The 26,575-nt window shown below is 48.5% G+C and overlaps 1 protein-coding gene across 2 annotated transcripts; it reads left to right on the forward strand.

Annotated features, from left to right (window-relative positions):
- Window positions 1-41: 41 nt before the first annotated feature.
- Window positions 42-25,583, forward strand: MORN5 (MORN repeat containing 5). 2 transcript variants are annotated; one of them, XM_036329909.1, is made up of 5 exons: window positions 53-217; window positions 2,459-2,606; window positions 4,340-4,451; window positions 6,063-6,194; window positions 25,379-25,583. In XM_036329909.1, the coding sequence occupies exons 1-5, from the start codon at window positions 171-173 to the stop codon at window positions 25,456-25,458; spliced, it is 519 nt and encodes a 172-aa protein (XP_036185802.1). In that variant the 5' UTR covers window positions 53-170; the 3' UTR covers window positions 25,459-25,583. The 2 variants fall into 2 exon arrangements, with proteins under 2 accessions (XP_036185803.1, XP_036185802.1); XM_036329910.1 differs by lacking the exon at window positions 4,340-4,451 and having other exon boundaries at window positions 42-217.
- Window positions 25,584-26,575: the final 992 nt, after the last annotated feature.

Here is a 26,575-nt window from a genome sequence, read left to right on the forward strand (position 1 = left end):
GCACGCAGGCGCACTGCTCTGCGCTCCTGCGAGCCAGGGAGCGTGCGCAAAGCAGGAAGTTGAGCGACCGCGTTGGCTCCGCCCACCCCTCCTGGTTGTCATAGTGAGGCGGTATACACTGAGGCTCCGGGGTCCCAAGGCCTGGAAACGAAGCTAAGCTGGCGGGCGCCATGCAGTACACGGGGAGCCAATATATTGGAGAATTTGTAGATGGGAGGTAAGGGCCTCATTTCATTATGTCTTGAACATCTGTGCCTTTTAAAGGGACCTTGTAGTAGACACTTTCACAAACTTTATCTCTTTTAACCTTCAGAACAACAATTTCAGGTAGGATTGTTTATTCCCATTTTACAGTTCCGTAAAATGCGACCCAGAGAAGTGAAGTAACTTGCTCAAGCGTCAAAGCTGAGATACATTCATTCCATATATATTTGGGCTGAGGCAGAGGCAGTGGGTCTGCAGGAAATAGAAACATGTAACAGTTTGGGGATTTCATTGCCAGGACTTGGCAGTTGATTGGCTCCTAGTCCTACTCACAGACTGCTTCCAGTCCCAGCCCAGTGCCCAGCTCCAAACTTTGAACTGGAGAATTCTGATACCATTTGATGAAAATTGAGAACTCTGAGGAGGGGCTGCTTTGAAAAAGAAGAGGGTGAGTTCCATTTTGGATGAGCTGGAGATGTCTGTAGAAGGTTTATAGAAGGACAATGATGTCCAATTTGCAGTAATAAAAAGGGGAGCTAATCTCAGAGAAGGATTAGATGGAAACTATGCTTAGAAATGATGTGATGGGACTAAGCAAAGAAGAGAAAAGGATCCATGTCTATTAATTTTTCCTGATCACAAGCCAAGTATAAGAGCAAGAATTAAAGGAAATATAAACCTAAAAAAAAAAAGAAATTATATGATCTCAAGCAAAGTGGTAGTAGAAGAAGAAAGATTTCTTTCTCTTTTTACTTCTTGCAATAGAATAAAGGCAAAACAGTTTTTGAGCTCTTAGTATATGCTGGGCATTCTGCTACAGTTTTGTAGCCATCATTTAATTACCGCAACACCTTTAGGGGGTTGTAGTCATTATCCCCATTTTGCAGATGAGAAACTGGCTCAGAGAGGTGAAGAAGCTTGTGTAAGGTCACACAGGCACAGAGAGGTGAAGCCAGGCTTGGACTCCAGGTCTGCATGGCTCAGAAACTGTGCTTTAACCACAGTGCTTTCGCGATTTGGGCCTGGGTCTCAGTGGCATCTGTCATCCATTCAGTCATCTCACTGACCTTTCTGTTTCCTTCATTTCTTACTCAGTAGATGTTTGTAGAGCATCTGTTTAAGAAGAAACATGGCCGAAACCGGTTTGGTTCAGTGGATAGAGCGTAGGCCTGCAGACTGAAAGGTCCCAGGTTCGATTCCAGTCAAGGGCATGTACCTGGGTTGCGGGCACATCACCAGTGGGAGATGTGCAGGAGGCAGCTGATCGATGTTTCCCTCTCATCGATGTTTCTAACTCTCTATCCCTCTCCCTTCCTCTCTGTAAAAAATCAATGAAATATATTTTAAAAAAAAGAAGAAGAAGAAGAAGAAACATGATTCTAAGAGTTGAGGATACCAAGGCCTTCCTCCTAGATCAGTGGTTCTCAACCTTCTGGCCCTTTAAATACAGTTCCTCATGTTGTGACCCAACCATGAAATTATTTTCGTTGCTACTTCATAACTGTAATGTTGCTACTGTTATGAATCGTAATGTAAATATCTGATATGCAGGATGGTCTTAGGTGACCCCTGTGAAAGGGTCGTTCAACCACCAAAGGGGTCGCGACCCACAGGTTGAGAACCGCTGTCCTAGATGCTTTGATTAAATAGGGGAGATGAAATATACAATTACTAGACAAGAGTCCAACAGAAGTACTAAACAAAAGCCTAAAGAAGTTCAGAGTTAGGAGCAGTGACTTCCAGCTAGTGAAGAAGAATGGAGAATGAGTAAAGGAATGAATGAATGAAAGCATTCCTTAAGCAGACCCATGTAACCCGTCCAAATTGTATACTTTTCCAAATATCCCACTTGTGGTGCAATGGGTAGGGTTGGGCTGGTCTTAGCAGGAAAGACACAGAGCCAGCTGCCAGGAAACCTGGCCCTAGTCTCTCCTTCACAGTGCTTACTGTGTGGCTTGGGCACACCCCTCCCCTCTCTGGGCCTACCCAGGGATGTTCCCAGGAATGAGGGATATTTCAGGACAGCCTCCCTGTGAGGAAGAGGAGGAACAGCTCACACTCTCCTCCCTTCATCAGCTCCTCTTATTTTTGAGCTTTTGAAGGAAACAAAACAAAACTTTTGGTTTTAAGCAGAATATTGCTGGGACGATAACATCTGAGGACCGGGGTTAGGTTCCTCCTTGTCTCCTGTGCCTGCTGGCTCAGATCCTCCCGCTGACACGCAGGGCTCAACGATTTCCCTTTGTCGTTACAGGATGGAGGGTGAAGCCGAATACATCCTCCCTACTGAAACAAGATACGTTGGGTATATGAAGGACGGCATGTTTCACGGCGAAGGAACCCTGTACTTCCCCAATGGGAGCCGATACGATGCCCTTTGGGAAAAGGGATTGGCTGTTCAGGTGATTAGCCTGGGAGGGCGACTGCAGAGGAGAAAGCCTCAGACAGGAGGACTCCCACCACACACACACACACACACATGCACGCATACACATGCACACACACCACCCTGCCTTCCCTATCCGGTGCCTCCTCTTGACATCCAGGGATCTGGGGTCTTCTCCCTCTGGATCCAGAAGGGCCCCTGGAGAGGCCCTGATGGTAGGCCATGATGAGTTTGAATCCTGTTAAGCTACTGACTGTGTGACCTTGAGCCCATGACTTCCCCTTTGAGACCCATGTTCCTTATCCAATAAATTGGGGATGAGTTCTTTTAATTTTCTATTGCTGCTGTTATAAATCATTACAAAGTCACTGCCTAAAACAACAGAAACATGTATCTTACAGTTCTGGAAGTCACAAGTCTGAAAAAGGTGAGCAGCCCAGCATTCCTCCTGAAGGTTCTGTGGGAGGATTCATTTTCTTACCTTCTCCAGCTTCTAAAAGCTGCCTGCATCCCTTGGCTCATGGCCACCCATCACTCTGACCTCTGCTTCCATCATTCCATCTCCTCTCCCTCTGCTTTTGTCATCACCTCATCTTCTATCACTCTGACTCTCTTGCCTCCCTCTTATAAGGACCCTGGTGATTACATTGGGCCCCCCACCCAGATAACCCAGGATAATCTTGACACTTCAAGATCCTTAATTTAAGGACATCTGCAAAGTCCCCTTCCCACGTATGCTCCGCATATTCACAGGTTCCAGAGATTAGATGTGAGTATCTTCGGGGACCATTATTCAGCCTGCCACAATAGTATCAGGCACTTCCTGGGATGGCTGTGAGAGTAAATGAAGCAGTATATGTGAGCACTTAGCTCAGTCTGGCACACAGTCGGCACTCAATAAGTATTAGCCGTTACTGCCACTGATGCTATCGTGTTAAGCCATCTAATCCAAGGATTCTTAACCTGGAATTTGTGGGTCACAAACAGAATTCAGGGAGCCAGCAAAAAGCTCCTGATCTATATAGAAAAGTTTTGTGTGTATGGGACTATATTTTTCTCTGGGTAAAGGATCTATAACTTTCATCAGTCTCACCAAGGGTGTGTATGGGGCTGGCTCATGACCTGAAAAAGATTTAGAAACACTCCTTGTCTTAGAGCTTAAAGACTCTAAGCCCCAGGAAGGGGATGTGACTTACCCAAGGTCACACAGTGAGTTAATAGTATTGGAATTTCCACCCGTGTTTCCTGATGCTCAGGCCAATGCGATGCCTGCATCCTGGGGCTCCCTTTAGCACTAAGGCAGCAAAAGCAGAATGGACGTGTTTGCACAAAGGACCGTGACAGATGGCTCTGACCTTTTGAGCTTTGATAACAATAAAAGAGTGGTAATAACTTTAAACATCTATTGAGTGCTTACTACAGGCTAGGCACTGTGCTAAATGCTTTGCATCTACTGTTTCCTTGAATTTCACTGAATCAACCCTATTAAATATGTACTATTGTTATCCTAATTGTACAAAGGAAGACACCAAGGGCTAGAGAGGGTAGGTCATCTGCCCAAGGTCACATTTCGTCATATTTTGAGTGCCAGGCACAGCTCAGCATTGAACATCCATTTCTTCTCATCATCTGTGAACGTTACCACTTCTTTTCTGTGGCAGTTCGGGCAGTCACCTCTTTCCTTGGCGTCTGTCCTTCTTGGTTAAAGAAGGGCTTCCTCAGATCCCCTGTGTGCTCCTTGTCGTCCAGGGCACCTACACCTTCTCCGACGGACTGCAGTATGACGCAAAGAACTGGCATTACTGTGACGGCTACGACCGGAGGTTTTACACCGAGATCTGCCACGGCCTGAAGCCTACAGGTACCCAGGCTCCTTCACTCCCAAACTGAGAGGGAGACAAAAGGCAGTTTTTAATAAGTGGGCCGTGGCCTATTGAAGTAACCCGAAGGAGAAGAGGAAATGAGCAGAGGACACAGAACACGAAAGAGCCAGGTTCTGGAGCCACTTGAGAAACTTATAAATGGCTCCTCCTGGATTAGTGATGACGGGGCCTGGACTTTGTCATGCGCTCTTCACCTGAACAGAGGTCTAGAGGCAAAGAGCTCCCCGGCCACAGGCCCCCACCTCTCACTCAGCGGCTGGTTTGGCCAAAGCTGGGCCTCTTCAGACCTGAAGGCAGTGCGATGACCTTCCCTGCACCCTGCCCTCTCCTCCTGTGACTCCCAGCAGAGCAGCTTGATCCTAAGCACCTACTTCCTTCCCAAGTCACTCAGCACTCTGCAGACCTCTCCAACAGCCCCCTTCAGTGCCAGGGCAGACATTGTTAGGGCAGGGAGAGGGTTCGGGCTGCCCCTTCACCTCTCTGAGCATCTGGGAGATGGTCATGTGCAACAGGCTTCAGGAGAGAATGCTAGAAAGTGCTTGGCATGGAGAATGCGCTCAGTAATTGTTAGTCAATGGTGTACCTAGTGGTCATCATTAACCAACATAGGAGAGCCTACAGTGTGCAGGACCCTGAGCTATGAGCATGGGGCCATGTTCACTGAGCTTCCAGGCCTCAGTCCAGAGGACAGGGAATTACAAGAACCACAAATTCTATGAAACCCAGGAAGTTATTCATCCCAACCCTGTCCCCTCTGCTCAGGCCTCCGTATTCCAAGATATACAACATGACCTAAAAGATGCACCAGCTCCTCTTGCCCTCGTGGTGGTTGCCATGTCCCCAGTCGTGGGCATGGTACCTAGGCCCTCTCCTCCCCTGATAGCAGAAACTTCATATACAGGTTACAAACTGGATATCTACCCGCTTCCTAGCTGGATAACTTTCCTAGCAAGTCACTTGACCTCTTGGAGCCTCAGTTTTCTTATCTGCAAAACAGGGCCACAGGATTGCTGTGAGAATTAAGTGAAATAGTAGGAGTCATGCGCTTAGCCAAATACCTGGCACATAATAAGCGATAAATGGCGGCTATGATGCTAATTTGGGTGAGAGTCAAGGTTCTCTATTACCTGATCCCTGTCCACCTGGCCCATTTCTTTCCTTCTGTTCTTCCTTATACGTGCCTGACTCCACGGGCTTCTGAGTGAGGTGTAAGCACCTGCTCTGGCCTCTGCCAGCACCTTGAATGCCATTCCTCTCCTTACATGCCTTCGATCCACATGGCCAACTCGGAGGCATCCTCAGGGTCTCACTGACTCCAGAAATGTGTCCTTATCATGGTGTCCCTAGAAATGGAAGATGGGGTCAAAGAAAAGAGATGGGGGTCAGTTCCTAAGACGCCCCCTCACTGAGCCATTTCTGGGACACTGCTCTGGGGCACTGCTCCTGCTGCTTTTGCTCCTGGCCCTCAATGGGGAGTGTTTAGTCCAACAGCGGAACCAACATTCACATGCCAAAGTGGACTTTGGCAGAGGCTAGGTTTGAATTTGGCCTTGGTGGTGAGTTAATTATCCATTATTTATCCTTTCAAGGTATCTCTCAACTCTCCAATATGGACCCACCTAGAAAAATCCCTCCAGGCTATTATGACTGTGGAGATGGCTTCTACAACCCGAAAACGAGGGTCGTCAGGGACTATACGAATCACTTTCTGCGAAATGCCGGTATGTTTATTCTGACACCCTGTGGCACATGTTTTCTCTTCTCTCATCCACACGCAGGTTTGTGCATGTGTGTGCACACACATGCATTGGATGAGAAAGAAAATTTTGCCGATAAAAGACAAAAACTGATGAGCTGAATGTTTCACTAATTGAAAATCTTAAACTATCAACTCTATACACAGTCACAGAGTGAGGGAAAGGACATTAGTGGTCTGACTGTGACAGCACATGTGCTATCACTGAAAGGCTTAAGGTACTTTTTTAAAAAATATTTTTTATTGATTCAGAGAGGAAAGGGGAGGGAAAGAAAGAAAAGTCAGTGATGAAAGAGAATCATTGATTGGCTGCCTCCTGCATGCCCCACACTGGGGATCAAGCCCATAACCTGGGCATGTCCCCGGCCTGGGAATCGAACAGCCACCTCCCAGTTCACACGTCCAGTGCTCAATCACTTAGCCACACCAGCCAGGCTAAGGTACTTATTTTTGCATGGTCCCCTTCAACTAGTATTTAATGGACACCTACTGTATGCTAAACACTATGCTTGGTGTGGGCAGCAAAACATGGAAAAGCTAGACACAAACCCCCTTCCTTCATGGAGTTTACAGTTGGACAGAGAGCAGACAATTCCTATAAACAGTTGACTACATCATGGAATAAGCATGACAAAAGGGGAAAACATGGCCCTAGAAAGGGGTGGGGCCGGAGAGGTGGAAATGCTTCTGTGGGAACACAAAGAAGGGGCACCTAATCCAGAATTGGAAATTTGAAGAGGGTCTCAAGAAGGAAATGACAGCTAAGCTGAGACCCAAAGAATAATTGAGAGCTGATCACAAGGCACAGGGAGAGGTTTTCCAGCCAAAGGAGACATCACAGCTAAAGGCCCAGATGTGAGTGATACCATGTGGTCAAAGAGGACCGGTGGCCCCTCAGCCAGGGACGTACCTTGGAGGTTCCAGAACCTCAATTTGGTAAGTGAACACTAGCTGATCAGACTGAGAAGGACTGACTGACAGTGACCAGACTAGCAGGAAGCTAATACACAGTGTAACCCAAAATAAAATGTACACACACTTTGAGTAATTATAAAGGCAGTATTTATTAAAATACATTTGTTTTCAAAAGGTAATGGAAATCATCAGCTGTTAAAGTATGTATATGTTTTTGGGACACCCTGTACAAGTAAGAGCATGAGCATTTTCCTTTAACACAGTGATTCCTAACCTTTCTCTCGTCTAGAGTCAGACTCACTAGGAATAACAACTATGGACCTCCTCCTAGAAAAATGTATAGACATGCACACACACGCATACATGTGTACACACACACACACACATACACGTATTTTGTCTGTAACCTTAAGGGGTTACAAGATCCAGATCAAGAAACTCGGCTCTATATTGAGAAAGAAACTGCTAGGTAGACCAGAAGGCCTGTCCTGGTTGCTGCGAGCAGCCTCTCCCATAGGGAAATTTGCACAGTGTCCCCTCTACTACACTGTATAAATTAGCTGGGAGCATTTTTATAGAACTAGGGTTCCATAGACATATTTTGGGAACTGTGTGTTGGTATAATCGTTCTTCAGTTGTGGTACAGTGCGACTGACTCATTTTCAGGTTTTTAGGTTTGAACTATATCCTAGTCTTATCTCACTGAGTGACATCCTGGTCCCAAGGAGACTCACAGTCCAGTGGGGCAGATAGACACAGAAACACACAATCACAATAGAATGAGATATGGGCCCTGGTCAGGGGAAGCCCTAGAGGATGAAAGGGTGTTGAGGAGGGAGAACTAATCACCTGGCTGAGGTGATGGAGGGTGTCAGTCAGAAAAAATGGTGCCAGAAGTGATGGGTCTTAAAGATGAGTAAGGAGTTCATAAATAAGAATGTTGTGGAAGGATATTTCGGGCAAAGGGAACAGCATGTAAAAAGACACAGAGTCATGTAAAAATGTGGTGTGGTTGGGGAATCAGAAATTGTGTTCCCAGAATCCTGTGGGCAAAAGCTATGCTCAATGATAAACTTCAAAAAGCATTTAGGGGGATGAATAGGCAGAGCACAGGGATTTTTAGGACACTGAAAATACTCTATATGCTACAATGATGGGTGCATGCCATTGTATATTTGTACCCATAGACTGTACAACACCAAGAGTGAACCCTAATATAAACTATGGACTTTGGGTAGTTGTGATCTGCCAACATAGGCCCATCAGTTGTAACAAATGTACAGCTCTGGTGGGGGATGTTGGTCATGGGGAGACTATGCATGTGTGAGGCAGGAGGTATATGGAAAATCTCTGCACCTTCGTCTCAATTTTATTGTGAACCTAAAATTGCTCTAAAAAAATTAAGTCTTAAAAATACATCATGGGAAGGGAAGGCCATTCTTAGGACGTTTGGAGAAGGACAGACATTGATGATTGTCTGGTCAACAAATACTTACTGAACAGTTGCTATGGACCTGGCTTTGTATTCTGCATGAAGGTGATAGCAGCATCATGGCCTCTTCTGTCAGGGAGCAGGAGAAACTGACAGTCAAATGGATCATAACACCAAGTTGCTGCAAGAGAACCTAGCAAGGATACTTAACCCAGGGTGTCAGCAGGCTAGGGAGGTTTCCTGGGAAAAGCAAGATCTAATGTGCAACCTAAATAAGAGCAGACAAGTGCAGCAGGGTTGGGAAGAGTGTTCAAGGCAGAGGGAACAGCACATGAAAGGATTAGAGATGGGGGAGAACCCTGCTCATCTAGGGGCACATCTCACCTGGAGGTGAGACAGCAATATGCCAGGAAGAGGAGCAAGGGAGGGAGCCTGAGACGTGGGAAGGGTAAGGGCAGTAGGAAGGATCGTGGGTGTCTTTGCATTTGAAGGGCAGTGGGGAGCAAGGGGAGGTTTCAGGCAGGTAGGAAGTAACTGATTTATCTTTTAGAAAGATTTCTGTGGTTACATATAGAGAAGGGATCAAAGGGGATAAAATCAGAGAGGAGATCCTTCTGGCAAGATGTCAAGAGAGGGACATCTAAAGGACCCCATGACCCTGGTGGTGGCATAGAGACCTGGGTTTGAGGTCCTGCCCCTCCTCCCCCACCTCGCTCTCAAGCTGCCTGCTGGCTGACCCTGGGCCAATGCCTTCCCTCTTTCTGTAAAATGAGAGCATTGGGGTAATTTCTAGGGTCCTCCCAACCTGAAGAGTCTATGATGGAGGAGAAAGGCAGCCAAGAGGTATTTTGGTCCTGATATTATAGGACAAATCAAGGTTGGAGTGTCCTGAAAAACCACTAAAAGGAAGTCTCTGTGAGTGGCCACCTAGTCATTACCCTTGACTCACCCTGCCAGGGACTGATTCGGGCTTCTGTCCATCTTCTATTTCCCCCAGGGCCTTTCTCCCCTGCATTCCGGTCTGTCCCCATAAACAGTTCTTCCTCTTGGCATCCTGGAGGCACAGGGGGTGCGGGCCCTGCAGGCCTGAGGTGGGTGACTGAGGCCACCCCAGAGTAAACACAGGGGCCTGAAGCACATGCCACCTGGATGGGGCACCAAGAAGGGTTGCTTGCCTGTGGAGCCTCTCGGAACTGCCTCAGCTTCTTCCCCAGGCAGAGAAGCTGGTTTTAGGCCTGACTGGAAAGCCCAGGACTGCTAAGCTGCAAACTGCAAGCACGCCTGACCAGTCTGGGTTTGCTAGGTCTGGGTTCTCAAGAATGCCTTTCTTACTGGGGAAGATGGTTCCTGCTTGCTGGATTGCTGCGAGGATTTAAATCCATCCCTCCACTCATCAAAGCGTCTGTGAGTGCCTACAATGTGCCAGACTTTGGCGATCGTGCAGGCAAGAATTCTCTGGGACTGGGACTCTCAAACTTTTAGACCCTGGCTGGCAGTGGGGAAAGATTTATATCATGGCTCAGTACACACACAAACACATGCACACATATGTATGTATTCTTTCTACATGTGATATACTATGATATTTTCTATTTTTTTTTTTTATTTTTTAAAGTGCTGGTTGCTATCTGCAAAATTGATTTCACAGCCCCCTAAGGGCCAGGGCCAGCCATTGATAGGCCATTGTTCTAGGCAGCCTTCCCTAACCAATCTGTCCCTCCCTCCCTCGCCCCCTCCACCTTTCTGTCTGGGTTAAGTGTGTCTTCTTTGTGCCCCACAAGCCTCACTAATGGCACTTAGTCTGTGACAGAAGTAGCTTTATTTGCCAATCTCCCCACTTGAGTGGGAGCTTCCTGAGGGCAGGGATTATATGACTATGTCTGATTCATCACTGGGTCCCTGGCACCTCACACAGGTCCCATGACTCAGAGCTGATTATGAAAGCAGGCAGGCGGGCAGAGGACCTGCCCACAAGTCCCTCATATTTTTCAACAAATTATATAAAATTCAGCCCCTGGCACATAATAAGCAACGCATTATTTTGAGTAATAAAAACAACCCATTATCGTCATGTGCCATTTAACAATAGGGAATACATTCCGAGAAATGCATTGTTAGGTGATTTCATCGTTGTGCCAACATTGCAGAGTGCACTTAACGTATACGGAGATGGTCTAGCCCACCACACACCTACGCTGTAGAGTATAACCTACTGCTCCCAGGCTACAAGCCTGCACAGCATATTACTGTACAAAACAATGCAGACTGAATCAGTCACAGGAGAAAATAATGCAATCAAGAGACATGGTAAGCATGAGGTGTATGAATACACTCTAAAATAAAGATAAAAAGTACAGTAAATACATAAGCCAGTAACACAGTCATTATTATCATTATCAAGAATTACATACCATACATAATTGCATCTGCTATACTTTTATACAATCAGCGCAGTGGGTTTGTTTCCACCAGCATCACCACAAACACATGAGCAATGTGTTGCGTGGTGACCTTTTACACGGGCGATGATGTCACTAAATGATGGGAATTTTTCAGCCCCATTATAATCTTACTAGAGGCCCGATGCATGAAATTTGTGCAAGTGGCTCAGGCCTCGCAGCCCTGTGGCCCTGCCCACTGGTTGTTCTGCTGTCCGGTCTAATTAGCATATTAGCTCTTTATTATATAGGATAGGACAACAGTCCATGGTTGACCGAAACATTGTTATGCAGAACATGACTGTATATTTCTCTGCACATCAAAAAGCTTGAAAGCTTAAGCATCAGAGTTCTCAAACCAGCGGCTCTCATCCACAGCTCAGGGAAATGAAGCAGGGAAAGGAATGGTCCTTGTGGGGGATCCTTGCATGGCCTTACCTGCTTATCTCTGCTTTTTCTACCATACCAGTGGGTCGTTTGCACTGGACACCTGGTCTCAGAGAGGTTAATAACCTGCTCCTCGTCACATGGCTGGTGACAGTCAGAGTCAAACCCAACTTGGTCCCAACTCTGTTCTTAGCATTCTCCTTGTCAGCTGTGTTCTGTAATTTATTTTTTCCTCAGCTACCTCCGCTCCTAAACATGACTCATTCACAGTTGGTCCTTCAACAAACACAGATCCTGGCACCCAGTGGGACCACAGCAATGTTCCTAAATGAATGCAACGGGCCATTTTAGAGTCATAAGATAAAAACAGTTCCCAAACCGGAAGGCTACCTTATTTTATAAAGGGTCCTTTACACGCTGCAGGCCAATAAGGAAGAGCTTAGGGTATTTGGGATAATTACTTTTAATATGGTGGGAAATTGAGAGATGGACTCTGCCCCTTTCCTCTTTACCCCTCTCCCCCCCCCCCCCTGCACCACCACCTTTATTCCTCCCGGGAAGGCTAAGCCAGAGCTGTTGGCAGCTTGCACACACATCTCTTCGTGTAGCTGTTGCTTGCCTCAATGCTACTAGCAGAAATCACTTACAGAATAACTGCACCACTAATCCTTACTCCCTCCCCGCAATTAATGACACCCCAGGCGAGTGTCTCAGCTGAAAGGCACATTATTAATATTCAAAGGAAAAAACCCTCATAACCATTTTAACATATACAACTAACAATGAACTAAATTTGCTTTGTGGAAGACAGAGAGTGAGCATCCCAAATTAGTTTATGTAAAAGCTGAAATTCTTTCCCGAAAGGTCTCAGTACCAGCCTCAAAGAATATCCTGATCATCAGAAATGCCGTTAAGATTCCCGCCAACATTATCCCCTTTGTTGTCTGAAATGTCGAATCAAGCACATCTGGCAAATGTCCTAGAGCTCACAAATCTTTCAAACAGCGTGTAATTCGATGGTTAAAGAGATAACGCCACCGCTTAATCTTAATCGTGCTGCTCTTCAAAAAAAGCACCAACTTTCCTTCAATCAGAAACAATGGATTTGGCTTCTTAAAAATATCACATACGAGTGATTATTTGAAGAGAGGGCCCCTCTGCGCTTGAACCTGTGGGTTCCAGACAGAATTTAAAATCAAATCGCAAGCCTCCTTTGAATGTGGGCTCAGTTAAATGGACAATGGGAAGAAAGGGTGTGAATTGGGGTCCCAAGAGTGACCCCCATGGCCTGTGGGGTTTGCTGTCTTTGGGAGGTAACTCCAGCTTCACCAGGTGAGGACAGACGGAGGAGGATGAAGATCATGATGTGGTGAGAGTCGACACTGAGCATTTGCCATGCACAGGACACTCAGCTGAGGGGGAGGGGGATATTGGCATGATCCCTGTCTGACCAAGGAGGAAACAGGCTCTGTGGGGTTAAAGAATTTCCCCAGGAAATTTGGCAGGAAGCGGGATCCCCACTCAGGCTCCCCTGCTCTGAGAGGTTTTCCTCTTTCCACTTGGCCAGGCTAGCTCCAGGATCGCCTGTCTACAGAGGCAGGGCATGGTGCTCCCAGTGGCGTCTCTCTACTCCCACCCAGCTGGAGAGAAACTGCAGAGTGAACCCCCAGAAATGAAAGAGCATGTGGTCCTCTGAAGTTTCTCTGAGATTATTTAAACAGTTGAAAACCAAAAACATCCCAAATGCCCAATAGGAGGGAACTGATTGAATAATAGATGGTATGTTCTTAGCATCAAATGCAATGCAGCCATTAGCATGGGAGTGAAGACATGGATCTACTGATACTCAAAGGCACCCATAGTTTATGGCCAGTGACAAAGCAGGGCAGTTTAACCACCAGCATTACTGAGTACTTACTATGTCCCAGGCCCTGGCTTGAGCACTTCCCATATTGTATTGTATTTTGTCTCACCTAGTCCTCACAGCAATGCTGTGAAATAGTGGTCTTGATTACAGCGTTTCCACTGTCCAGACGACAAAATGGAGGTGGGGTGAAATGCATCACCCAGGGTCACACAGGTTATAGGCGGCAGAGCTGGACTTGGAACCCAGGTCCAGTTGACTCAAAGCTGAAGATGACGTTTAGCTGGTTCTGAATGAGAAGCTGGAGCTTACTAATGAAAGACAGACCAGAGCGAGCGCCTTCCTTACAGCCAGACATACAACAAGAGCCCAGGACTGGAAGATGGCCTCAGGGCACTCTTTCTCTCCAGAGTTCTCTGCCTACTTTATTGCTCGAACTGACCCAAGAAAAAGGTCTCTCCATGCCACCGACAAACCCAGACTCCTTTCATCTTGAAGCCACTGCCTTCACCCGGTAGGTGAGACACTGGAGACCCAGAGAGGACAAAACCTGCCTGACCTTACACAGCCTGCCTGCGGGACAGCCGGGCTGGGCCCCGCTTTCCCACTGCCAGCCAGGCCTCCTCCTGCAAACCTGTCTGTCTCCGGGCTTCCCTGGTGGGTTCCGGAAAAAAGGCCCAGCGAGTCTCCCGCACAGCCCCTCCCGCTGTCCTCTCTCAGCAAGACAAAAGGCAATTTACCTAAATGTATAATCACCTGGAGGCTGGCAGGCTGGAGCGTCCCTGCCTTATCTGTGGTATTGTTAGCAGCGCCATAATGAAGGCTTTATGAGAGATAATATCCCACTTGTAACTGCCAAGTAAAATGCCCGCACAGATCACACCTCCCGCCAGCACACTTGGGCATCGGAGACAAGCAAAGGGGGTACAAAGGAAGAGGATGAGCACCTCCACAGTGCCAGGGACTCCATCCCTTCCCAGTCCTCTCAGGAATCTATCACTATCCCTCAAACTGAGGGGAAACTGAAGATCGGAAAGTAAGTTATTTACTGACGGGCGGGCGCAGCTACTGAAAGGAGGAATTGGCATTTGAACCAGGTCTCTCTGACACCAGAGGCCACGCTCTGAACCAACAAGGTGTGCTGTGGCCTTTTCTGGGTCATGAACCTCTTTGAGAATCCAGGCAGAGCTATGGCCCTCCCCAGAGAAGTGCACTTGACCCCAGGGAGAGAATTTTGCCCACAGAGGGTGGCATCAGCCTGTCCAGGATCTTTGCTCCAGGAATAACCGCCCGCCCCCACTTGCTGCTTCTCTCTGCCTGACCTGCGGGAATTGCCCCTTGCCCTCCTGGAAATTCCCCTTCCAGCCTGTGCCCATCCGATTCTGGTAACAGCCCGTGCCCCGCCCCCTACGGCAGCCTCCTCGAGGCATCCAGAGGACACAGCTTCCCCTTCCGTGGCTGAAGTCAACCCAGGCCAGCACTGCAGTGGTGTTTTGTCTCCTTTCACAGAAGTGAATGCCAGGCCAGAGTGCAGGGGCAGAAGTCACACCTCTCTTCCTCAGCCTCCTCAGCCAAAGCTCTGGGAGTCAAGGCAGTTGGCTGAGAGCCCTGCTAGACCTCGGGGAAAGAGAGGCAGGCGTGGTCAGAGGCCGGCTTTAGAGACAGCCAGATCTGCCACCAGATCCCAGCTCTGCCATTTGCCAGCTGTGTGACCTTGAGCGAGTCTCTTAACTTCTCTGAGCCTCAGTTTCCTCATCTGAAAAATGGGGGTGGAACTAGGACCTTCCTAGTTGTGGTAAGCACCATTGAGATGATGCAGGGGGCACAGTGAGAGCTATGCCTGGTCCATGAGGAGCTTAATGCACACCAGCGATCACAGTTGCCATCATTTACACCTGGTGTGGGGGTGCTGGTTGAGAAGGGGCTTCCTGAACTCCGTGCTCCAAAGGGAGGAACCAGTGTCACCTTGACAAACTGCCCCCTGACCTCCACCCACCTGCTTTTGATTCAAAGACTGGACTGGAGGCCTGTAGGCCACTCTCTCTCCAACCCTCAGCATTGTTCTGGATCTCCCCAGACACAGACCTTCACTGAGCCCCCATGTCTCACTGCCCCAGCCTTATTTCAGCCTGCAGCTTCTGCCAGCAGGAAGACAGAGGTCCCAACAGCCAGGCCTCTGCCCTTCGGGCCATCATCCACACCCAGCTGGAAAGCAGGGGCAGAAGGGAGCAGAGGTCAGAGTCAGGCCAAGCGAGTGACCTTGGCCTCGGCACATTGCTCCCAGAGCTGCCTGTGTGCAGTGCCATCATGAGTGTATTTACGGCCTGAAAACTCCGTTATGAGTGCTTGAAAAATAACAGTGGTGACTGGGGAAGCAAGCAGAATAGCAACAGCGGTGCTGATGTTGGTGACTTGATCTCTTCCCCCACCCCCCGCCCCCGCCTCCCTCGCTCAGCACACACTCGCTCTGGAGTGAGTGTGGGGAGACGTGGTTCCATTGGTCTTGGGCCCGCTATGCCTCCTGTCACGTGAGCACCTTGCCACACTCAAGATGACTCTAGAATTTGAGGATATGTATGTTTTACCAACGTGGTCTGCATCTGGACCTCAATCGCAGAAATAACTGTTCCAACAATGTCAGAATACTGACTGCGGATTCAATGAGATGACTGCACACTTCCTAAGAGACTCCCAAGGGTCGTCATGACGATGCACACTTTTCCCTTTACCCACCAACTAAAGGACCTAAACTCTCGTCTGGGACAACCCGAGCTGTGCCTGTGAGGGAGGTGTTTATGAGGATTGCATGAGGTCAGACCTGCCGAGTGCAGGGCATGGCACCTGGACCTGGAAGTGCTTCCTACTACCTGGTAGCCATAATCCTTGCCCAGACTCAGCCCTCCCCAGCCACAGCCCTAATCCAGCCCTGGGTCTGACCTTGGAGGCCACACCCCAATCGTGTCAGCATTTTTAAACCAAACATATCCGCACTACCACATTCAATGTGATTTTCTGCTTTCATACTTCGAAAGGATTTTTTAAACTTTGCTTGGCAAATGGTGTGACCACCAGACTTTAACAACCGGCTGCAATTTCTGAAGAGCCATGTGCACACTGGAGAATTCTTGAAAAACGAGGAAACCAAGCCTCCAAATTGGTTTCAAGTGTGATAAAATTGTTTTGATTTCTAACTTTAATAATTAATTAAGCCTGAATGCATTAATTATAACATTTAGTAAGTTCAGCTTTACAGATTCCCTTTTTATTTTAGAGCCAATCATTTTCCAAGCCTCTTATATTTTCCCAGGCCTTGAAAAACTTGTGGGCGCTGCACCCTGCACCTCTGGTTCCCAGTGGGCGAAGCAGCCGGGGCTAATCCACCTTTTGCCCACCACACCCAGACAATGCTCCTTTGCAGGGGAAGGCAAGAGCAGTCCTAAGTGCCCCCCCGCCCCCAGCTTTTGGGGGGCAGGCTGTGCCCAGACAGCAAACCCAGTCAATATTGGTGATGCTGTGGTCTTGGCCTCTGGCCACCACCACTGCCATCAAAGTTCAAAGCTTCTTTCTTGTCAGGAGTCGTGACGAGGGTGTGGCCACCCTCACTTCAGGCCCTGGTCCCCGCTCAGGGCCTGACCTCGCCCCACCAGCTCACCTAGCCCTGCATTTGCACAGAGGGTGTGGCTGCGCTTTTGGGACGGGCGCCTGTCCACAGGCCCGGGCGCTGGATTTGTGTACCTCCCATGCTGGCTTGGAGCCACGGTTCACACAGAGGTCTTGACCCCAGGACAGGAGTGCAGCCCCCACGCCAGAGCCTCCTTCCCCAGAGCCTGTCCCGCCTGGCAGTTTGGATGAGCACTGAGCTATCTCTGAGGGTTGGATGTGCCTCCTCTCTCGGCCTCTGATCACACACACACTCAGACTTCAGGCACTCACACACTGCCCGGCCAGCCACACGCCTCGTGTCACACACGCTGACCATTCCCATGCGCGCACTTTCTCCGCTTCACCTCAGAACCACCGCTTGCACACTCACAGGACACACCTATTTGAGCTTGCACACACACCACCCTTAGGTTCTCACACGCGTTCACCCATTTGGAAACATGCTCGTTTGTGCCCATGCACAGAGTCACTGAGTGTGAATTGTGCGCCAGCACACTTTCTGCCCTGGTGGAATGAGGTGGGTGAATTGATCCACCCTCTAAGCCTCAGTTTCCTCATCTTAAATGGGGACAACCCCATCTCACTCGCTGAGAGGACAGACATGACCCTCTGCCCACAGAGCTGGGCACCTCCTAGGTGCTTGGCCGGAGTGAGCCCTGCCCTTCCCCCAAAGCTAGATGCCTTGTTTCATGCAGGTGTCCTCCCTTTCCCGCCCTACCCCACACCCCCAGGGTGGGAGCTGCATGGCCCTGGTGACCGCAGGTGTGCTTGGCTCAAAGGTGTGCCAAGAGGTAGCAGAATCAGCTTGTGGGTCCCAGGCACTTGAATCTGCCCGTTTGCCCTCTCTGGGCTTGCCTGCCCCGGCCTGCCCACCTCGCTTTGAACAAAAACCATTAGCCGAGCTGCCGCTCTTCATCCTTAGGATGATGATCCTTGTGTAAAGGCCTCCTCCTTCCCCACAGGGAACCAGAAGTCCCAGGGGTGCTCTGATGAGTCCCTCAAGATCTCGCCCTTGAAGGCATCCAGTGTGGGAATCAAAGACCCGTCAAAGTGATGACCCTAGCTCCCACTTTCTGAGTGCCCCCCTCGTGCTATTCATCCTGACCAGTCCTCACCCTGCCCTCTGCGGGTGGGCTGGTTAAAGCCGCTGTAGAGACAGGGAGCCCGGCTCAGTGAGGGGAGGGATTTGTCCAAGGTCGCCAAGAAAATTGGCGACAGGGCTCGGTAGGACCCAGAACTCCCAGACCGTGCTGTGCTGTCACGCGGGCCCTGACATCCACGTTGCAGAGACAACTGTTGCCTTTCCTTCTGGTCTGGAGCATTTCCTGTACACCAAGCACTGTGCTGGGCACTTTTGAGGAATGATCTCACTTGCTTCTCCCAAGAAACCTTCCAGGCAGGCTCCTTCAGAGATGAGGAAGAGACCCAGAGAGGTGCTCCAAGCTCATGCCCCAAGCCTGGGCTCTTATCCATCATGCCACACTGCCTCCCTGCCAACCAGATAGGGGCTGATATTGCCTTGCATCTGTTGTGAGATTTTCAGACTCTTTCCTCCCCCACCGGCCCGCTGACCTGCAGACTGCACTAATGACACCCTGGGTGACCTGGGCCCCACGCAGGGGCCTGTGCAGGCCTGCCCCTCCCACCCTCACTGTGAGGCAGGCCCCAGGCCCGCCAGGGCTTTGAGCTTTCTGAGTGTGGTTGGCGCCCAGGTATGAGCCCAGACAACCCATCCTCTTGGTGCGGTTGGGCTGCTCAATCCGTGGCCTCAAGTCAAAAAAGGAAACAGCAGCTGTCGGCCCTGGCATGTGCTCTGCCCTCAGAAGCTCCATTTGCTGAGGGAGGGGAAGAAATTCTTCCCCATTTGTCCAAATCCCACAGGGTAATAAACCTATTACTTTTATGTCCCCAGATGTACATTACTTTATCCATTCATTCATCATATGTTTATTGGATACATTTTAAGTACCGGACCTGTGCTGGGGCCTGAGGACCTGAAGTGAATCAGATGTGGCTGCCCCGGGCTGGTGGCGGTGGCTGTGATTGGGTCAGGGAGGGTGACATCCAAGCAGGGCCCATGGGGGCGGAGAACAGCCAGGAGGGCAGGGCCCCAGCCACACACATTCATGAGGGTCCTTCAGTTTGGATTGTGACAGGACTGAAAGAAAAACCTGTTCATCAGGCAACTCTAAATTCACACCCCCTTTCCTGGTCACACGGCCTCTAGGGCACTGTGGATTTATACTTCTTTGAAAGAAATACTGAAATAACACTCTTATATTACATTTGGTTGCTTATGTTAAAAGCATTAATTTGTACATGTGTAAAACATACTGCAATTGCTATACTCTCGCTTAGATTTTTCTTTACTTACATATACACTAAGACCCAGAAAAGGGAGGCCTTGCACCTGAACCAGGTCCTGAAAGGAAGGGTGTTCCCCAGTGAGGAACAGCATGTACAAAGGCCCAGAGGCGCTGGTGAGCATGTACCCAGGGGGACTACAGGACCTTAGGGTGGCTGCATTTCACAGTGAGAGGCGAGTGGGGGAGGGTGGCAGGCTCGGAAGCAAGATGATCTGGAGGGCCTTGAAGTCCAGGCGAAGGAGCAGAGAGCCTTTTCAGGGAAGGCTTCTCAGAGGGGAGCCCGTGGTCAGATCTGGGGTCTCTCTTGCAGCAGGTTCCTTTTCTTCTCTATAAGAAGCCCAATTCTCCTAATGACTGGTGAGGCCCATTGGGTGGGAGATAGGAGGTGGGTATATGCAGGTGGCAGCAAGGTCACTTCTAAAGCTGCAGAAGGAGACAGAGAAATAGTTCTGCCCCCAAAGCAGTCAGATCCAAACTTGAAGAATGCCTGAGTCAAGCCTAGGACAAGAGCGATAATGTGCCGTTTGCATCACATCATATCAAGGCTACACACTGTCCATAGGGCTGATCACTGTTGGTGTTGACCTTGACCACCTGGCTGAGGTGTGCTTGTCAGGTTTCTCCACTGTAATTTTTTTTTTACTCCCTTTCTAGATTGTCCTCTTTGGGAGGAAGTCGCTATGCAGCCCACACTTAAGAAGTGGGGTTATGTTCCATCTCCTTGAAGGTAGCATATTCCCATAAGTTACTTGGACTTCTTCTACAGGAGATTTGCCTAGTCTCCGATTTTATGCATTGTTATCAACATCTTTATGCTGGGTCTTTTTACTGTTTAGAGGTTCAAGCACCCTATTGGCATTTTGAGGAACCTACAAATATTTTATTTCAATTACTAAAAATGCACGAAATTACCAAGGCATTAAATTGGAGGGTAGGAAAAAAGCCAATAATTACTTTTATTTTTTCCTATTGTCGAAACACTTTAATAAGAGACTTGGAAATACCAAAAATAGAAGAACCTTTCTAGTCCTACTGCTCAAAGCTTACACTTATTCACACTCAGCTTATTATTTTTAATTTTTCTCCTGTGCACAGTTTTTACTAGTACACAGATTATACTATGTAATTTTGTGTCTTGCCTCTTCCCACCTTACTTTTTCACTTATCATATAAAAAAAAATTCTCCTATGTTGCAATACAGACTTCATAGCCATATATTTTCTTTTTTTTTTCCATGTCTTTAGCATTTTATTTTTTTAATTAAATCTTTATTGTTCAGATTATTACATTTGTTCCTCTTTTTTCCCCCCATAACTCCCCTCCTCCCAGTTCCCACCCCACCCTCCACCCTCACTCCCCACCCACTGTCCTCATCCATAGGTGCACGATTTTTGTCCAGTCTCTTCCCGCATCTCCCACACCCCTTTCCCCCCCAAGAATAGTCAGTCCATTCCCTTTCTATGTCCCTGATTCTATTATGATCACCAGATTATTTGTTCACTTGATTCTTAGATTCACTTATTGATAGATGCATATTTGTTGTTCATAATTTGTATCTTTACCTTTTTCTTCTTCCTCTTCTTAAAGGATACCTTTCAGCATTTCATATAATACTGGTTTGGTGGTGATGAACTCCTTTAGCTTTTCCTTATCTGTGAAGCTCTTTATCTGACCTTCAGTTCTGAATGATAGCTTTGCTGGATAAAGTAATCTTGGTTGTAGGTTCTTGGTATTCATCACTTTGAATATTTCTTGCCATTCCCTTCTGGCCTGCAAAGTTTCTGTTGAGAAATCAGCTGACAGTCGTATGGGTATTCCCTTGTAGGTAACTGAGTTTCTTTCTCTTGCTGCTTTTAGGATTTTCTCTTTGTCTTTTGCTCTTGGCATTTTAATTATGATGTGTCTTGGTGTGGTCCTCTTTGGATTCCTTTTGTTTGGGGTTCTCTGCGCTTCCTGGACCTGTAAGTCTATTTCTTTCACCAGGTGGGGGAAGTTTTCTGTCATTATTTCTTCAAATATGTTTTCAATATCTTTCTCTCTCTCATCTTCTGGCACCCCTATAATTCTGATGTTGGTACGCTTGAAGCTGTCCCAGAGGCTCCTTACACTATCTTCATATTTTCGGATTCTTTTTTCATTTTGCTTTTCCAGTTGGGTGTTTTTTGCTTCTTCGCATTTCAAATCTTTGACTTGATTCTTGCGCTCCTCTGGTCTGCTGTTGGGAGTCTGTATAGTATTCGTTATTTCAGTACGTGTATGCTTAATTTCTAGTTGGTTCTTTATCATAACATCGAGGGTCTCATTAGATTTCTTGAGGATCTCATTAAGTTTATCGGCAGCTTCTAGACAGTTCTTGAGAGACCTTAAAAGTGTGGTTCTGAACTCTATATCTTCCATTGACAATTTTGTCCTGTTTCTTTGTCTCCGCATTTTTTATGCTTTCTTGGTGCACCCCCTAGTGGTCTTTGTGTGCAGTCTTGTAGTTAAGCCTTGATTGTTGTAGTTAATACTGGGGGGATTTGACCTCCAGGCCAACTGGCTGTGAGAGTCAGCTGTGTCTGCAGTGGGAAAACTTCTGTCCTGTAGAGAGGTGCTAATCTAGCCTTTGCCTGAGGCTATCTGAATAGCCATATATTTTCAATTGCTGCTAAATATCCCCTCACGTGACTCAGTGTCCCCCTCCTCAACCCTGCTCCCCAATTTAACTCAATGCCTAGCACATAGTGTTTGGAAATAATTTGTTAAATGAGTGAATATATAACAAAGTAATCACTCGGCTGTTTTTAGAAATGTAGCTTATTTCAGTTTTCTTGGTTCTAAATAGATTATTCCCTCAGGATAGCATCCCATAGTGGAATTACTGGGCCAATGGGGGGGGGGGGGCGGCACAAAACTTTTCAAAATAAATGCACCGAACCAGAAATCTCCCTCCTCCTCCCTCTGAACCACCAGCAATTGTACCAAGGGTAATAATTTACAATTGATTAAAGAGTTTGTGGGGTGTTTTCCCCCATCATTTTCCCCCTCTTCTCCCCCCTCCTGCCCAAAAGGGGAGAAATTATCTGAGAAGGTGAAGATGTTCTCAGACAATCATATTAACATATTCCAACAATTGCAATTTGCAAAATAGTAATCACAACTCCCGGGATCTGGGAGGCGTTAATCAAAGCGGCAGGTTTAATTCCATTTTAAATATTGATGAAATGTGCTTGGTATGCCTCACCCTGGCGTGGCAGGGCCTGGAGCCTCTGCAGGCCAGGGAGGTGGAGGGAGGGTTGGTGAGCAGCTGCCGGGAGGGGCGGCATCTGCGATTCAAATTGGTGGCTGTACAGCCAGGTAGAGAGTGAAAGGGGTAGTGAAGAGGGCTGTTAAGTCCATTGCTGTCAATTTGTAACGATCAGGGAGGGGCCGAGGACCGGTTCGCACAATACTCCGGGTTTGTCTGGTTTCAGGGGTTACCACTGAAGAGGTTGCAGCTGCACTGATTCGAATAGCCTGGAGACTTCAGAACTGTAATTACCAACCAGGCTGCTCCGTGTGGTGGCAAAAGTGGGCTTCACCAGCGCTTAACTCCTTGTGTGCCGCCACTCTCCCCCCACCCCCACCCCGCGGTTGGCAGCCACACTCAGATTCCCAGGCAGCCTCCCCAGGGGAAACCGAGGCCCACTAGCTGCTTAGGGCAGTCTTCCAAGCATGCCGGACAGCCAGCCTTTTCGTTAGCCCACCTATGAAGAAATAGTGGGGGTGGGGAGGCAGCCTCACCCTCCAGCACCATCACTTCTGCCTTGGAGTGGAAGTCAGGCTTTGGGGTCTGATGAGCCTTGGTCTGAATTCCAGTGGATACAGACCTGGAACAAGGCTCATCCCCTCTATAAAACGGGGGGGGGGGGGGGGATCTCCCCTGCCCTATTGGGCGATCACAGAATCAGTGAGATCTGGTGTTTGTAAAGCACAAAGCACACAGAAGGCTGTCAGTATGCCTCCTTCTCCCTGATCTTGGACATGGTGCTTCCACAGCAGAGGACGGTGGGCAGGGGGATCTGATTCAGAGGGCAGGATTTTTGTTTTAGCTCTCGGGGAGTCCCCTGGTTCTCCAGCTACCGCCATTTGTCACTCAAGGAGGATAGGTCGTCCTATCCTCCCTTCTCTTAGGCAAAAGCTGTAGCCCTGACAACTGCTTGAGGGCAGGGGTTTGGGTAGTTCTCTTTGTCCCCAGGGCCAGGCACAGGGGGAACTAGGGATGAGGGAGGGACAGCAGGCAGACAGCTTGGTGCTACCAGGGCTTAGTTGGGAGTCTGATGAATGAAGCATGTGTACGATTCGACGATACTTCTCATGGACTGTAACCCAGAGAAGTTCTCCCACATGTCCATGAAGGGATGTGCCCAAGAACATTTATCCCAACATTATTCCTGGTAACGGAATCTGGGGGCAACTTGCATGTCCAACACTGGGAGGATGGATAGTAAAACGTGATGGAAGCCCACTGTGGAATATTAGGCAGAAGTTTTAAAAAAATAAAAAGCAGCCATGCAATGGAAGAATTAAGAAAGATCACCAAGAGCAAAGATGTGTCATTAGAGACAAAGGCTAGGATCATCCACCCCCTCACATTCCCAATTACTATGTTCAGAAGCAAAAGATGGACAGTGAAGAAGACTGACAGGAAAAAAAAGGATTCATTTGAAATACAGTATTGTAGGGGAGCGCTGGGGAGCAGCGGGTTCTAAGGCAAATTAAGCCTAAAACATCACTGGAGGCAAAAATGGCCAACCTGAAGCTGTCCTGTGTCAGGCACATCGTGAGCAGGCAGGGTTCTTTGGAAAAGACAATAATCCTGGGAAAAACAGAAGGCAGCAGGAAAAGAGGAAGACCAAATACGAGATGGATTGGCTCCATGAAAGAAGCCACGGGCGTGAGTCTACAGGAGCTGAGCAGGGCTACTAAGGACGAGGCTGTGGCCCTCACTCATTCACAGGGTCGCCAGGAGTCAGAGCCAACTCAGCAGCATAAACACAAGAAGCAACGAACTAGATGTATGTGTAGCTACAAGAATAGATCTTGAAAATGTACCGCTGAGTGAAAAAAACTAAGACAATGAAATTCACAGCACAATGCCACTCGTGTAAATTAAAACCACATACGCACACAAAACCACCATACATATTTTACAGAGCTGCATGCATGTTTACGGGTACGTATCCCACCATTCGAGTCTCTGTCGCGGTTGGGGAGGGGCTAGGTCTGGTTGGGGGCAGGGGGATATGGGGAAAAATAAAAATCAAGTCAGTCTGCAGAGGGGCCTGGAATAGAGAGATGACGGTGGTGGACTGTGGGCTGAAGAATGTGTTCCGCTCAGCGCTCTCGCAGGTTTAGAAAACAGGTCAGGCCTTGTAGTCAAAGAGCCCGAGGTGGAAATTCGGGCTTTCCACACACTAATGCTGGCTGTGGACACGTGGCTTGACTTTTCTGAGCCTGTTTGTCCATCTGCAGAACAGTGGGATCATTGCGGTCATTTGGTCACAAGGATTAAGTTAAGGGAGATAAACATGTCGGGCCTTCACGCACATCAGATGCTCTCCATTCCCCACTGAAAGGATCTGATTAAACAGAGGGTGTCAGCCCCCTGGAACCACAGGTACTTGGAAGGGTCCAGAACAGAAACTAAGATCCAAAGGCTCTGACTCCCAATACTGCCAGCAGGGCCTGGACCATCCTGGGGTGCTGTTTATGGGTGTCAGACTGGGCAGATGCCGGAGCGAGCTGCCCTGTGAGTACCTGGTAAGCCGCCCAGCCTGGAGTGGCCAGTGTCACTCCTACCTCCATCAGCAGCATCCACCAGCTATAACCCTTTTGTGTTCAATTCCCCCAAGACCAGGCACTCACAGGCAACTGAAGGATCCATTGTTAGTGAAAGGTCTGTTCCTTCCCAACACAGAGCTGGCTAAAGAGACTGGCCACCAAGGCCACCCCGGGGTGCTGGATGGAATTCACCCACATCCCAAGACCCCACCTGGGGGTCTCCTGGGGTAGATAAGGCCCCGTGAGCCCCAACAATGACCAGCTCTTCCTCTTCCCTTGCAGATGACGATGAGCATGAGTGGATTATCCGGACGTGTCGGAAGGGCTGGGACGAGTTTGTGGGTCACAGGCCCACGCTGTGAGCTCTGTAGCCACCTCGGCCAGAGGTTTCCTTCTGCTCTACTGGCATCGGCTGGCCCTGGTGGCAGACTGTAGTTCAAGAACCTGAACTTGACTCGGGAATAAAGGCAATTTGCACTTCCGCGTATTTCCTATGCACATGGGAGTTTGAGAACCATCACCTTACAATAATAGATACATGTAATTGAAAGAGCAACTAATGTGTGCAGGTGATGTGTGTGTGTATTATCTCTGCTCCTCACAACCGCCTTTAAGAGAGGGAATCTGAGGTTCAGAGAGATTGAGTGACTTACCCCAGGTCACACAGCATTTGAATCCAAGTCCTTCTGAAGACAAAGTCCAGAATCTATTTACTATACTGAGTTGCCTGACTTACCAGTCTTGGTCTCACAGGGAATAGAACAGGATGACTGTGCCCAGACTCTCAGCTGGTACCTTTGGGTAGGCCCAGGAATGATTATCCAAGGGCTGTCTCTCCCTCTGGCAGCTGCTCCATTTGAGCCTCATGCCTAAGCCCAGAATCAGTGTGGTGCTATAGAACAAATGCAGCTTTGGCATCATACACACCTATATTTCAATCCCAACTCAACCATAGGTATCATGTAATTTTGGGCCAGTCACTTCACTTCTCTGAGCCTGTTTCATCATCTGTAAAATGGGTATAATGATGCTAAAAACAATAGGGTAGCTGTGTGGATTGAATGAGATAATCCAAGGAGCTGTCACTTAGCAGGTGTTCAATATGTGCTTGCTTTAAAGAAAAATTTGTTAGCTGTGCACAGAGTAATTATTCCTCAAATCACCCCCCCAGAGACCACATGCCAGCTGACAGCCAGAAGAGGAAGCAGGGACATGTTCTAGGGCCACAAGCATCCTGGATCTTTGTATAACTGTCCCTCCTCACAGGCTGCTGGGTCTTGCAGGTTCCTGTGCCTTGTCCCATGGCTCACCAGGAGCTGCCCAAGAGGGAGTCAGGCCTGGGAGGACTCAGTGGAGCCAGGAAACTGGTCCTCAAACTAGGAAGCCAGAGGTGGCGTGCTGGGGCAGAGTCAGAAGTCAGAGGGCAGCCTGGGCCCACGCAGCTACATCACGGAGGGGTCTTGGGAGGTCACCTTTCTC

Source organism: Myotis myotis, unplaced genomic scaffold (assembly GCF_014108235.1).
Source record: "Myotis myotis isolate mMyoMyo1 unplaced genomic scaffold, mMyoMyo1.p scaffold_m19_p_12, whole genome shotgun sequence".
NCBI classification, from domain to species: Eukaryota; Metazoa; Chordata; class Mammalia; order Chiroptera; family Vespertilionidae; genus Myotis; species Myotis myotis.